Source organism: Oncorhynchus gorbuscha, linkage group LG11 (assembly GCF_021184085.1).
Source record: "Oncorhynchus gorbuscha isolate QuinsamMale2020 ecotype Even-year linkage group LG11, OgorEven_v1.0, whole genome shotgun sequence".
Classification (NCBI taxonomy): domain Eukaryota; kingdom Metazoa; phylum Chordata; class Actinopteri; order Salmoniformes; family Salmonidae; genus Oncorhynchus; species Oncorhynchus gorbuscha.
Genome location: NC_060183.1, coordinates 44,607,538 through 44,622,534, shown reverse-complemented (window position 1 = coordinate 44,622,534; position 14,997 = coordinate 44,607,538). Strand labels below are relative to the sequence as shown.

Sequence of the window (14,997 nt, the reverse complement as noted above, 5' to 3'; positions counted from 1 at the left end):
GTTGTGGCCTTTGACAGATTTGAAGACTAATTAATGATGACACTTGAGTGAGAATGGGGCATTAGGAACTGGAACTCTCCAGAGACATTGAACCTTAATCAGACTATAGTGACAATGACACCAGAACAAAGATTCAGGAAAACACTTTGTGGACACTCAATGTGGTGCCTTCATCTGTTCCTTCAGATCTGTCTGAGGAATTCAATTATGCTTCCTTCTTTTAAAGCCGTGACTTCCTCCGTGAATGTTTTGGTTACTAATGCTTGATCAAAACCACTCAGAGAGAGAGACAACGTAGAGTGGACATGGAGGATAGATCTCCAGTAGATATTTGACATAAATAGAACATAGAGAGTGAGAGAAGAAAGGAAAGAGAGTGATTTTCCAGCATGACAATAAATTGAAACCGTTCATTATTAATGATGTTGGTGAAAAAAGAATTCGGGGCTGATTATAATGGGATTTCTTCTGATAGGGAGAGCAACCATGCTGCAATTATAGGAGAAGGAACCAAAAACAATTTGAAACACTCAATAGGGTTTCTGGCACAACACTCCATTACTGAGGCTCATCAGCCAGGAAGAGGCGAAGCGAGAGCAATAACTGGGCCCAAAATCTGTCTTCTCCAGCAGGGGATGTTTTTCTTCGCTCACCAAGTGAGGAGTTTTGTATAGAGGTCAATGAGAGAATGTTGAATTTAGTTAACAAAAAACATCTTATCACTAGTAACCTGGTCTAGCCTCGTCATCACTCGTTACCACCGCCACAAAGTCATAATCCCTGCCTATTTACTAAATGTATCTTCTTAAATGTTGATTTAAAACCTATCCTTAACCACACTGCTAACGCTACGCCTAACTCTAACCTTAAATTAAAACCAAAAAGCAAAAAATACAATGAAAATTATACTTTTTCTGTTCACTAAAGTAGTGCACTGGGTCTTTACTAATCCTGTATTAGCCACTGATATAACCGTCTGTAGAGCTCCCCCACACCCTTCACAGTGGAAGTGAGGGATAGCCTACTGATGAGGTGTGAATGTTCTAGAAGACAGCTGCCATGGAACAGAACAGTGAAACTACTGACTGCGTGAAACTGAGAAAATCTGCATACCCTGCTTTCAACACTCTGATCCTGTTGCTAAAAACAAGTTTGGGCACATATCATTGGTCATATCCTGCAGGATCCTGTAACGGCTGTGTGAGCAAACAAGAGAGGTATCCTGGCCCTCTGGCACCCAGTTGAGAGAAAGGGATTGGGGGAGGGAAAGCATCGTCTGTACCAGGGGAGGCTGGTGAGGGGAGCTATAGGAGGACAGGCTCATTTTAATGGCTGGAATGGAATCAATGGAATGGTATCGAACATGTGGAAAGTCTGTTGTGTTAATTCCATTCCAGCCATTACAATGAGCACATCCTCGTATAGCTCCTCCCACCAGCCTGTACTGGTCGGTACCCTATTCACAAAGGTATATTACTTAGAATCTAAATCAAGAATGGCACCGGCATATAACACATTCATAACATTTGACCAATTGATCTTCATATGAAGGAATATAGAATAATGCATGATTAAATAGCCTAGGCATGGTAGCCTATATATAATTACAGAAGATTTTGACTATCGTGGGAAAAGAAGTAGACTACTGCATTTTGCATTCATTCAGAAGAGAGTCAACATAATTTTCGAGGTTTGGCAGCGGTAATTTCATCTTCTGTCGGCTTTGATTGTTGACTTTTCATGAATGAAGAGAAAGGAGAGAATGGTTAATGAATGGTGCTAGCGGGTGACGTCACCTCCAGCGTGACGACACCACCCATTCATAAAACGGAAAGAGGTGACTGCTCGTGATAGTAATGCTCTCAGAAGAATAACAGCACAACATTGCGCAGGAGCTGCTCAGGATTAACGCACATCCAGCACTCTCTTCGTGTTCTTCAACACGAAAAACACATTTTTTTCTTCATTATGGGGGAAAATATGGTTATCATGGATGAACTTTGCGAAATGGATTGCAACGTTTTGAAAAGGTTGTTGAAGGACGACAGTGCGAAATGTCTGGTGCTGGACTGCAGATCATTCCTGGCGTTTAGCGCTGGACACATTCGGAGCGCAGTGAATATCCGCTGTAACACAATCGTGAGAAGACGAGCAAAGGGCTCCGTGAGTTTAGACCAGATTCTATCCGGTGATGAAGAGGTCAAAGCCCGGCTGAAATCAGGACTGTACTCCGCTGTGATCCTCTACGACGAGAGGACGCCCGACATAGACACGGTTAAAGACGATAGCACAATCACTCTGGTGCTCAATGCATTATACAGAGACACGTTTGGAACTGAAATATATCTACTCAAAGGTAAAATGATCACAATGCACTTAAGGTTATCAGAATTTAAAAACATGCCCAATGCTGACTTTGTTTCCAAATATAAATAACAACAATTAAATATCACATCTGTCTCATTATATCTGACAAGTGTGTTATTACCATGTTATTATCATATTGTCTCAATCAGTTTAAAATGGTAGGGTACATGTACTGCGGTTTTGTATAGCTGCACAATTCAACCCACAATGGGCATTAGGTACTAACAATGATGTAATGCGTAGAGAGCCACATCTGGGTGCACGAGGATGTGCCGCAGTGAGTATCTTGTGATCCTCAACAATTGGTTCATCGTCAAGATTTCGCATAACATTTTTATTTGATAATAGTTATTATTGTAAATAGTTCATTATCGCAATGTCATTATCCAAAATAGATTTAAATGACGCAGTGTTGGCAGAAAATCACACGAGAGTATTTCTCAATAAATTATTGGAAGTGAATGGGGAAATGCAACAACATTGAATCTATTCGAGTATTTAATTGGTTTTCAAATGTAATTAAGGCCTTAACCGTTAGGCATAGGCCTACCCAAATTATAAAGGACATTATAAGAAATTGACATTCTAATTATGATTGTGTTCTATAATGTTTTATGTAATTATTCAGAAATATTTTATTTGGTTGTTATTGAAAAAATGTGTGATCTGTATCCCTATTAAGCTAGGTAGGCCTAATTTGTAAATGATTACAGTCGTTTTTTAACGCACACGGTGCGCTATTATGTTGTGTTGAGAGTGTGGCCTGTGATTGGAATTTCCCGATGTCTAACGGTAATCTCTTTTCACAGGGGGCTATGACACATTTTTCACGGAGTATCCCGAGTTCTGTTTGAAGACCAAAACGTTATCTTCGTTCTCTACGCAGTCCAGTTTGGACTCCTGTTCTTCCTGTGGAACTCCACAGACGTTGCACCATGACCAGGTAAAGAAGGGTGCCTGTTTATCTCGGTGACCGAGTTTGACTGAATATGTGGCATTGAGTGAAATACTAGGGGACTCGTCAATTTTGTCCATCCACTGGTTTCCGGGCTCGATAAGAGCACCAGTTATGCTTCCGTTTTTTCTCTCCCTGCTGGAATGGGTGGTAGGCCTGTGTGACGAACAGTGACCCTGCCGACCTTCTCAATGCACATCTGTTTTACATAGTCCTTATCGATCATTTCTGCCGTTTGAAGCGGGACCATATCAGCAATGACATAACAGTTTTACATAGCCCTTATCGATCATTTCTGCCGTTTGAAGCGGGCTCATATCAGCAATGACATAACAGGGCCCAAATCAATAAGCTGTCCGGAGATAAATAACCTGCTGGAGTTCAAATCATTGCCAGTGGTGATTGGCCGAGATTTTATATGACCATATGTCAGACCCTATTACTGCTACCATTGTATTAAAATCCTTCACATAAAAAGTGCACACTGTAAATTGTATTTATCAGAACCTTTGAATTTATTGATGATTGCAAATTGTTAATAGGCCCTTTCTCCAGTCCTATTTATTGTGTTAATTTGTGATGTTTGAAAGAGACATTCTGACTGTAAAATATCCTCTATTCTCTCTTGGCTCTGTATTAATGCCCACTTTTGTCTTCTCTATGTTCCAGGCTGGTCCAGTGGAGATTCTTCCCTTCCTGTACCTTGGCAGTGCCTTCCATGCCTCCAAAAAGGACATGCTGGACGGCATGGGCATCTCAGCCTTGCTCAACGTGTCCTCTAACTGTCCCAACCACTTCGAGGGGATCTACCAGTACAAGTGCATTCCCGTGGAGGACAACCACAAAGAGGACATCAGCTCCTGGTTCATAGAAGCCATTGAGTTTATCGGTAAGCTTCAATCTCTTAGAAGAATACATGGGACCTGTCCCGAATGACACCCTGTTCCCTATAGTGCACTTCTTTTGACCCGAGACAAGGTAGTGCACTATAAAGGGAATAAGGTGCCATTTGGGACACAGGCTAATGCCGCTTAATCATCATCATGTGCAGACGGAGAATTACATGGTCCATGATGGTCCCTGTAGGACCCAGCTGCCGCATAGCCCAGTAGAATGTTAATTTGGTCATGTGATTGAAGGTTGTCTTCTTGCAGGGACGAGATTGTTACTTTAATTGATGGCTCTTCGGGAACATGTTGTACAGACGGCTCCTTTGGTAATTAATGCTAGTGTAGTGTATGAGTAATGGCTGGCAGTGTCTTTCAAACCTGGGTGGCGTAATGCATTTGACCGGACATTTTCATTTCATGCTAGGTAATAGCCTATCTGACGGGAGAGCATTTTAGAATAAATAATTGGTAATAAATAGAGAGTAAATCATGTGCTCATGCAGAATCTCAGTGTGTGTGTTGCCCATGCTCAAAATGCTTTGTTGATATGGGCGACGGAGGGACAGGAGTGCTGAGCTATAGTTATTGCGGTACTCCAATGGTTAGGGATTACCATGAGGGAGGATAGGAGGGCGTAGCTCCTAGAGGTTCCATCTTGGTAGAATACACACACACACACACACACACACACACACACACACACACACACACACACACACACACACACACACACACACACACACACACACACACACACACACACACACACACACACACACACACACACACACACACACACACACACACACACACATATATGAAAGCCTCTGCACTGTTCTGTGGAGAACCCAGTAGGCTTGAAGGTGTGTGTGTGTGTGTGTGTATATAAGCGTGTATGGACTTGAATGCGTCAGAGCTAGCTGCTTAGGGAGTCTGACTCATCCACTGTTCTTGGGTGCGCCGCCTCGTTAGTTGGAGTTACCTGTGTGTGTGTGTGTGTGTGTGTGTGTGTGTGTGTGTGTGTGTGTGTGTGTGTGTGTGAGAACACGACTGCACTTGTATAGAAGTGGATACCACATTTCTATGTTTTAATGAGTATTTATGAAATTCTATCTATGTGGAAATATGTGTGTATTGCTACTCAAAATGGCCTCCCTGTGATGAGGGCATATCCCCTGTTGTTGCTATTTCTCATGGTGAGAAATGTTTATGTATGGAAAGGGCTGCTGTAGGTGTCTGGATGCAGGATATACTGGAAACTGTATATAAAATAAAGGAAACACCAACATAGTGTCTTAATAGGGCGTTGGGTCACCACGAGCCACCAGAGCAGCTTCAATGTGCCTTGGCATAGATTCTACAAGTGTCTGCAACTCTATGGGAGGGGTGCAACACCATTCTTCCACAAGAAATTCCATAATTTGGTGTTTTTTTGATGGCGATGGAAAAACACTATATCAGGCGCCACTCCAGAAGCTCCCTTAAGTGTTCACTTGGGATGAGATCTGGAGACTGACACGCACATGCAAGCGTGCACACCCTAAACCCCTAACCCTAATTGTAAACCTAACCGCTAAGCCTAAAATAGCCCTTTTCCTTTGAGACCCCTCTTTCAAAGTCACACATATCTGTTATTCTAGCCATCGTAGCCAAAATAATGGGCAATTGGGCATTTTTATACCTGACCCTAAGCATGATGGGATGTTTTAATTGCTTAATTAACTCAGGAAGCACACCTGTTTGGAAGCACCTGCTTTCAATATATTTTGAATACCCCATTTACTCAAGTGTTTCCTTTATTTTGACTGTTACCTGTACATTTGCACGTCTTTTCTCTTGGGTGCAAGGGGGGGGGGGTCTCTATCATCAAAGCTTATGGACCATGGCAACAGATCATCCTGAGCACTATGTATTACCTATCCTGTACATATCACTATCCTGGAGTCAGTTCTGAACCCCCTATCTCTTTGTCTCTCTTCAGACTCTGTGAAAGACTCTAACGGACGTGTGCTGGTGCACTGCCAGGCGGGCATCTCTCGCTCTGCCACCATCTGCCTGGCATACCTGATGAAGAAGAAGCGTGTTCGCCTGGACGAAGCCTTTGAGTTCGTCAAGCAGCGCCGCAGTATCATCTCCCCTAATTTCAGCTTCATGGGTCAGCTGCTGCAGTTTGAGTCCCAGGTGCTGGCTACGTCATGTGCGGTGGAGGCCGCCAGCCCCTCGGCAGCCAGCCTGGGCCCCAAGTCTTCCTCCACCCCCACCTCACCCTTCATATTCAGCTTCCCCGTCTCCGTGGTAGCACATGGCCAGCCCAGCAGCCTGGCCTACCTGCACAGTCCAATCACAACCTCGCCCAGCTGCTGATGCCCTGCCCCCACAGACAGACATCGACACTGAACTGACCCAGGGGGCTCCTGTCAGCCCCATTTCTCTCACTATCCAGGGCAGAGAGAGAGAGAGAGTTTCTCTTCTCCTAACTTGGTATAAGCTGAAAGGTCCATTGACAATGAAAAACTGAGGGTGCCTATGCTGCTGCCTGACTCAAAAAACTGTATAGAATATGACACACACACACTCATTCATCACTATTTGGTGAACATTAAATAAGCTTTTTCTGAAAACAGGCTAAAGGAGATATGCAGTTCCTGTGGTTTAGTGCGAAGGACGTGGCGGCAGACTTCTAAGTTGCAGTTCGTCTCTTTCATTTCCTGTGGAGTTTTCCAAAGCCTCTCCAGTCCTGCTGAGAGGGGTGAATGGCCACGAGCAGAGATGCAGAGAAAAGGAAAGCGCAAAGAGGGGAGGAGGGGGAAAGAGAGAGAAAGAGAGAGAAAGTGTGCTCAGTCATTTAGTCGCTTCCTGACGGAGAGCAGGAGGCTCTTCAGTTGTGACAGGTGCTCTACTAACGTCCTGTCCGGCTTCCTGTCCTTGACATCCCCATCCTATCTCCCATGTGCCCCCCTCCTCTGCTGGAGCAGGACTGCTGATGAATGAGAGAATAAAAGCGTCCCCCATGCGGAGGTGGAGAGGCGGTTGAGATAAAGAGACAAGCTTTCTGAGACGGTGCCAAATGAACGCCTGAGCCCCTGCTACATAGCCCGGGCAACCCCTGGTCTTCCATGTAATAGGCTCGGTCGGATGGACAGATGGGCTTTTGGAGAGAAAGTTTGTTTTTTCTGTTTGTTGGTCAGTGCCTTGTTCAGAAAAGGTATAGGATGTTTTTTTCCGGCGCTTTGGATGTGCTCAAGTGCCCCAGCGCCTTTCCTTTTCAAACAGACTGAGGCAGATAAGCTGGGAAATCACTAAACAACAACGTTTCAAGTCAACACTGCAATACAGACAATGTAATCCCATCCGTTCCTCTCCCCCCAAGTAGAGCAATAATCCATTTCTCTCTCTTCCCAGTTGCCACCAAAGCACTACATTGTGTTGTGTATTTCTGATGTTTTTTTAGCTTCATATGTATATTCACTCATCGATACAGACCGGATATTTCAGAAGTTTTTTTTTGTTGCCTTACCAATAATTATTTTTTAGAATTCTCAAGATATGAATGTGTTGTTTTTCATCCTTTCAACCATATTGTCTGTTACATAGGTACTATTTCTGTCCAGACAATAGATGTTGATTGGTCTAATGCTTGTTGAAAGACGGAGACTTAATTGGGAACTGACCTATGAACCTGACTTGTCTTTTTTGTCTTGTCACTGTTACTCCATCAATGTCTAGTAGATCCAGTCTACTTTCTAATTGGGATGATTTCCCAGCTACGCACAAACACCCCCAAGAAACAGACACTGGGATATCAGACATCACTGGGAAAAGATAAGGTAGAAAACGGCTTGTGTGCGCTGCCACTGGTCTGACTCCTGAGAAATGGTTCATTGTTTTCCTTTTCATGTTAAACAGACAGTTCTCTGAGCGTTTGAGACAAAATATTGCCTGGAAGCATTGGCCTAGGTGACGATCAGAGCCAGGAGCAAAGGCTTCTGGGGAAACAGGATTTAATTCCCTCCTCTTTTTTGAAGAATGTTGGCACCTTTTATAGAGCACTTTTAAGTGATGCAATACTGTATTATTTAATTGGTTTGCACATTATTGTTATACCAGGTGGTAACTGATTACTTTTCATACACTCATTATGTTGTTTTCTTCTTGAGCAAGGGTATGTAAATTATATGAAGATGAGAGGCGTTCTCTGATCCACAATCATTGAATAATGCAATACTTTTTACCTGTGTCAAGTGAAATGCTGTCGTCTCCTTATGGCAGTATCATTCATCAATTTAACAATTTTTAAAATGCTTTTTTGGTTCAATTGTAAATGCTTTATTTATTTCTAAAATTCCATTGTTAAATACAACATTGTTCTTTAAAAAAAGAGAATCTCTGTGTCTTATTTGCATGAAACATCACACATGGTGTCTGGGAGGGCTACATAGTGGTGGTGTTTTTCATATTCATGAACACTTTATTACACAGACACCTTGGTCATAAACAGGCAGATGACTCATATTCAAATACAACCTTTAATTTAAACATTTTTAGTAGTTCTAATCACCAGATCATAATTGCAAGCACAGGTAATGTATCAAAATAATCAAAGGCCTACTTACCATCTAAATCACCTCATAAGGAAAAGGCTGGTATTTAGATGTAGCCAGCCTTAGACTATGCAGCAATTTTTGCCGCAAAACTTGATGGATTGTGATGGTCTGTTCATAACCGGTGTTGGTCCTGTCTAAAGATCTGCACAAACTACAGAGCAATGACCAGAATAGGGTTCGAGGAGCTGTGTTGCGTTTCCCAACATTAATGTAGGGTTATAACACCTCCTAGTGGGTGATCTTAATACTTCACATCCTCTTAAACCTCTCCATAGAAATCAAATGACATTGTATTTGTCACATGCTTCGTAAACAACAGGTGGAAACAGTGAAATGCTTACTTGCAGAGAGAGAGAAAAAAGAATGACACGAGGAATAAATACACGATGAGTAACGATAACTTGGCTATATACATGGGTACTAGTACTGAGTAACGATAACTTGGCTATATACATGGGTACTAGTACTGAGTAACGATAACTTGGCTATATACATGGGTACTAGTACTGAGTAACGATAACTTGGCTATATACATGGGTACTAGTACTGAGTAACGATAACTTGGCTATATACATGGGTACTAGTACTGAGTAACGATAACTTGGCTATATACATGGGTACTAGTACTGAGTACGATAACTTGGCTATATACATGGGTACTAGTACTGAGTAACGATAACTTGGCTATATACATGGGTACTAGTACTGAGTAACGATAACTTGGCTATATACATGGGTACTAGTACTGAGTAACGATAACTTGGCTATATACATGGGTACTAGTACTGAGTAACGATAACTTGGCTATATACATGGGTACTAGTACTGAGTAACGATAACTTGGCTATATACATGGGTACTAGTACTGAGTAGTAAACGATAACTTGGCTATATACATGGGTACTAGTACTGAGTAACGATAACATTACTAGTACTGAGTAACTATATACATGGGTACTAGTACTGAGTAACGATAACTTGGCTATATACATGGGTACTAGTACTGAGTAACGATAACTTGGCTATATACATGGGTACTAGTACTGAGTAACGATAACTTGGCTATATACATGGGTACTAGTACTGAGTACTAACTTGATATACATGGGTACTAGTACTGATAACTAACTGGCTATATACATGGGTACTAGTACTGAGTAACGATAACTTGGCTATATACATGGGTACTAGTACTGAGTAACGATAACTTGGCTATATACATGGGTACTAGTACTGAGTAACGATAACTTGGCTATATACATGGGTACTAGTACTGAGTAACGATAACTTGGCTATATACATGGGTACTAGTACTGAGTAACGATAACTTGGCTATATACATGGGTACTAGTACTGAGTAACGATAACTTGGCTATATACATGGGTACTAGTACTGAGTAACTTGGCTATATACATGGGTACTAGTACTGAGTAACGGGCTATATACATGGGTACTAGTACTGAGTAACGATAACTTGGCTATATACATGGGTACTAGTACTGAGTAACGATAACTTGGCTATATACATGGGTACTAGTACTATAACGACTTGGCTATATACATGGGTACTAGTACTGAGTAACGATAACTACATGGGTACTAGGAGTAACGATAACTTGGCTATATACATGGGTACTAGTACTGAGTAACGATAACTTGGCTATATACATGGGTACTAGTAACTGAGTAACGATAACTTGGCTATATACATGGGTACTAGTACTGAGTAACGATAACTTGGCTATATACATGGGTACTAGTACTGAGTAACGATAACTTGGCTATATACATGGGTACTAGTACTGAGTAACGATAACTTGGCTATATACATGGGTACTAGTACTGAGTAACGATAACTTGGCTATATACATGGGTACTAGTACTGAGTAACGATAACTTGGCTATATACATGGGTACTAGTACTGAGTAACGATAACTTGGCTATATACATGGGTACTAGTACTGAGTAACGATAACTTGGCTATATACATGGGTACTAGTACTGAGTAACGATAACTTGGCTATATACATGGGTACTAGTACTGAGTAACGATAACTTGGCTATATACATGGGTACTAGTACTGAGTAACGATAACTTGGCTATATACATGGGTACTAGTACTGAGTAACGATAACTTGGCTATATACATGGGTACTAGTACTGAGTAACGATAACTTGGCTATATACATGGGTACTAGTACTGAGTAACGATAACTTGGCTATACATGGGTACTAGTACTATATACATGGCTATATACATGGGTACTAGTACTGAGTAACGATAACTTGGCTATATACATGGGTACTAGTACTGAGTAACTTGGCTATATACATGGGTACTAGTACTGAGTAACGCTATATACATGGGTACTAGTACTGAGTAACGATAACTTGGCTATATACATGGGTACTAGTACTGAGTAACGATAACTTGGCTATATACATGGGTACTAGTACTGAGTAACGATAACTTGGCTATATACATGGGTACTAGTACTGAGTAACGATAACTTGGCTATATACATGGGTACTAGTACTGAGTAACGATAACTTGGCTATATACATGGGTACTAGTACTGATAACATGGGTACTAGTATGAAACGATAACTGGCTATATACATGGGTACTAGTACTGAGTAACGATAACTTGGCTATATACATGGGTACTAGTACTGAGTAACGATAACTTGGCTATATACATGGGTACTATATACATAACTTGGGTACTAGTACTGAGTAACGATAACTTGGCTATATACATGGGTACTAGTACTGAGTAACGATAACTTGGCTATATACATGGGTACTAGTACTGAGTAACGATAACTTGGCTATATACATGTAACTGATAACTAACTTGGCTATATACATGGGTACTAGTACTGAGTAACGATAACTTGGCTATATACATGGGTACTAGTACTGAGTAACGATAACTTGGCTATATACATGGGTACTAGTACTGAGTAACGATAACTTGGCTATATACATGGGTACTAGTACTGAGTAACGATAACTTGGCTATATACATGGGTACTAGTACTGAGTAACGATAACTTGGCTATATACATGGGTACTAGTACTGAGTAACGATAACTTGGCTATATACATGGGTACTAGTACTGAGTAACGATAATAACTGGCTATATACATGGGTACTAGTACTGAGTAACGATAACTTGGCTATATACATGGGTACTAGTACTGAGTAACGATAACTTGGCTATATACATGGGTACTAGTACTGAGTAACGATAACTTGGCTATATACATGGGTACTAGTACTGAGTAACATGGGTACTAACTGAGTAACGATAACTTGGCTATATACATGGGTACTAGTACTGAGTAACGGCTATATACATGGGTACTAGTACTGCTATATATACATGGGTACTAGTACTGAGTAACGATAACTTGGCTATATACATGGGTACTAGTACTGAGTAACGATAACTTGGCTATATACATGGGTACTAGTACTGAGTAACGATAACTTGGCTATATACATGGGTACTAGTACTGAGTAACGATAACTTGGCTATATACATGGGTACTAGTACTGAGTAACGATAACTTGGCTATATACATGGGTACTAGTACTGAGTCGATGTGCAAGTGTACAACGTATTTGAGGTAGATTATGCACATGGTTGATTTTGCAAATAAGGGTATGTTAAATGTTTTTGAAAATAACATTTCTTGAAACTGCTTTTTATCTATCAGAATATCTAATAGTGGTAGAGACCATACTATTTAACAATATAACGATTTTGACGGTTTCCCCAAATACCTGAGGATTAATGTCATTACCACCAAGTCATAAAATGGGATATTTTAGTTGAAAATGAAATTACAGAAAGTTTTTTTTTTTTTTACTATTTGGAAGTTTTCTTAATTATATGTATTCCTCATTGTCAAGTTTAAATGCCCATATATGCCTTGGTGATACTCAGAAACATGTTTACCACACCAATATCTTACTATTTTACATTATGTTAGGAATTATCTTAAGAACAAGCATATACGGTTCACATATGGGTAAAATCCTCAATATCAATTGTAAGTTAATAGACCACTTCTTCAAAAAGATGTGCCGTGATGGTAATGACCTAGGGTTGTGGTAATGACAGTGTGGTGGAAAGGATATTTCATATAAAACTGATGAAAACTACCATTAAACAGTTTAATGCCACAGTTGTACATGTTCAACTTGATTGAAGACATAGAACACACCATTTAAAACCTCAACAAACAAAGGTTACATGCCTCATGAACTTAAAGCATATTTTAGAACAATTCTGGCATTCAATGCATTCGGCAGAAATACATGTACAAGGTTGGAAACACTGTTTAACATTGAACAAATGACTGTTCACTGGCTGCAGTCTATTAATTCAGACTCGTGAGACAGGTGTGGGCTCACTCAAGATTAGGTTTTGCCCTTAATGCACTCTATTGCTTAACGAGAGAGCAATCTTTCTCCCAGACTGCACCATCAAGCATTATATGTCATTTTGTCACTGGATGAGGCTCAGGGACAAACCTAAGCACATTCTCTGGTTGGTCCTCTCTCATTGGTCAAAATAATCAGTTGGCTCCCACACGACTCTTCGTCTTGACTAGAGTGCTGCTCTCTGCATCAACATCTTGTATAATACCAGGGTAAAGGTCTTCATCATATTTCACAACACACCACTTTCCAATCAGTCTCTCTTGTAGGTCTGCAATGGTCTGTATTGCGCTAGAAGATGGCTGTGATACTGTGCAGTTGGAAGTGGAAGGTTGTGCTTTGTCTGCTTCTGTTGGTTGAATTATCACGGTCTGTCCGCCAAAACAATCACATAGACGTGGAGTCATTTGAGGGCCAGGTAGGTCATCATTGTGTAGCTGTAAGACTTCCGGTGAGTGTGGTGGTGTGTTCCTTGCCAGGTATGACTCCATAACCTCTTTTCTGGATAGTTCATCTGCTGTTTCTTTGGTTCATTTCCCATTTCCTCCTTTTTTTTGTTGCTTTTTCTCACTGGGAGAGTTGTGATATGGATTTCAGTTTACGGCTTTATTTTCTCTTGAGGTGTCTTTCTTTTTTGTTTCTTAAGATACTCCTGGTATGTTTGATTTTGTTTATATATAGTATGTCCTTGTCCTTTCCTTGGTTGATTTAGGGGGTATCTTATAGAACATTTCTGTCAGTAATAACCATAGTAAGTTTCATTAAATAGACATCAAAATCACTCAATTATCCTAGCATTATACAAAATGTAATGTTCAATTTCAACTTAACCATGATCATATATGGTACCAGTCAACAGTTTGGACACACCTACTCATTCAGGGGTTTATCTTTATTTGGACTATTTTCTACAATGTAGAATAATAGTGAAGACATCAAAACTATGAAATAACACATGGAATCATGTAGTAACCAAAAAAGTGTTAAACAAATCAAAACATATTTTAAATGTTCTTATATTCTTCAAAGTAGCCACCCTTAGACTGATGACAGCTTTGCATTTTTACGATATTTGGTCATAAATAGCAGGGATTCTAGCATGCTAACTCCAGTTGAACAGCTAGCATACAATGTATCCTAAATGCACATAATTAAAACATAATTTCAAAAATCTAACATAATGTCATGAAATTAGATTCAATTTGGTAATGACGTACAATATTATCTTGTCAAGTCATATTTACCTTTCTTTTTATATCCTTTCCGGAATCAACATTTGAATCTCCCTCCAAGACATCAATGTGCTCCACGGTCACTATTTATAACCATGGTAACCAAGTAAACAAACTTAAGAAAAATATGCTCATTATGTAATCAAATCTTATTGGTCACATACACATGGTTAGCAGATGTTAATGTGAGTATAACAATTTTTTATTTTATTAGGTAAGTCAATTAAGAACAAATTATTATTTTCAATGAAGACCTGGTGGGTTAACTGCCTGTTCAGGGGTAGAACGACAGATTTGTACCTTGTCAGCTCGGGGGTTTGAACTTGCAACCTTCCGGTTACTAGTCCAACGCTCTAACCACTAGGCTACCCTGCTTGTGCTTGTAAAAACTAATGGAAAAGATCATGATCATTAGAAAGCAAATTACGGACTCCTCTTTAAATCTGCATATTCCTTCAAAGCTCAGTTGTCCTGAGTCTGCACAACTCTGCC

At 40.4% G+C, this 14,997-nt stretch overlaps 1 protein-coding gene across 1 annotated transcript; it reads left to right on the top strand.

The window, feature by feature from the left end:
* Positions 1 to 1,869: 1,869 nt before the first annotated feature.
* On the top strand, positions 1,870 to 8,590 carry LOC124047827 (dual specificity protein phosphatase 4-like). Its single transcript, XM_046368141.1, has 4 exons — positions 1,870 to 2,356; positions 3,177 to 3,310; positions 3,992 to 4,211; positions 6,194 to 8,590. The coding sequence occupies exons 1-4, from the start codon at positions 1,969 to 1,971 to the stop codon at positions 6,574 to 6,576; spliced, it is 1,125 nt and encodes a 374-aa protein (XP_046224097.1). The 5' UTR covers positions 1,870 to 1,968; the 3' UTR covers positions 6,577 to 8,590.
* Positions 8,591 to 14,997: the final 6,407 nt, after the last annotated feature.

Bases quoted from the DNA above. Each gene is read 5' to 3' on its own strand.
- LOC124047827 (XM_046368141.1), top strand. From the start codon at position 1,969: ATGGGGGAAAATATGGTTATCATGGATGAACTTTGCGAAATGGATTGC. The intron at 3,311-3,991 runs GTAAAGAAGGGT...TCTATGTTCCAG, and splicing joins AGACGTTGCACCATGACCAG to GCTGGTCCAGTGGAGATTCT. The intron at 4,212-6,193 runs GTAAGCTTCAAT...GTCTCTCTTCAG, and splicing joins AGAAGCCATTGAGTTTATCG to ACTCTGTGAAAGACTCTAAC.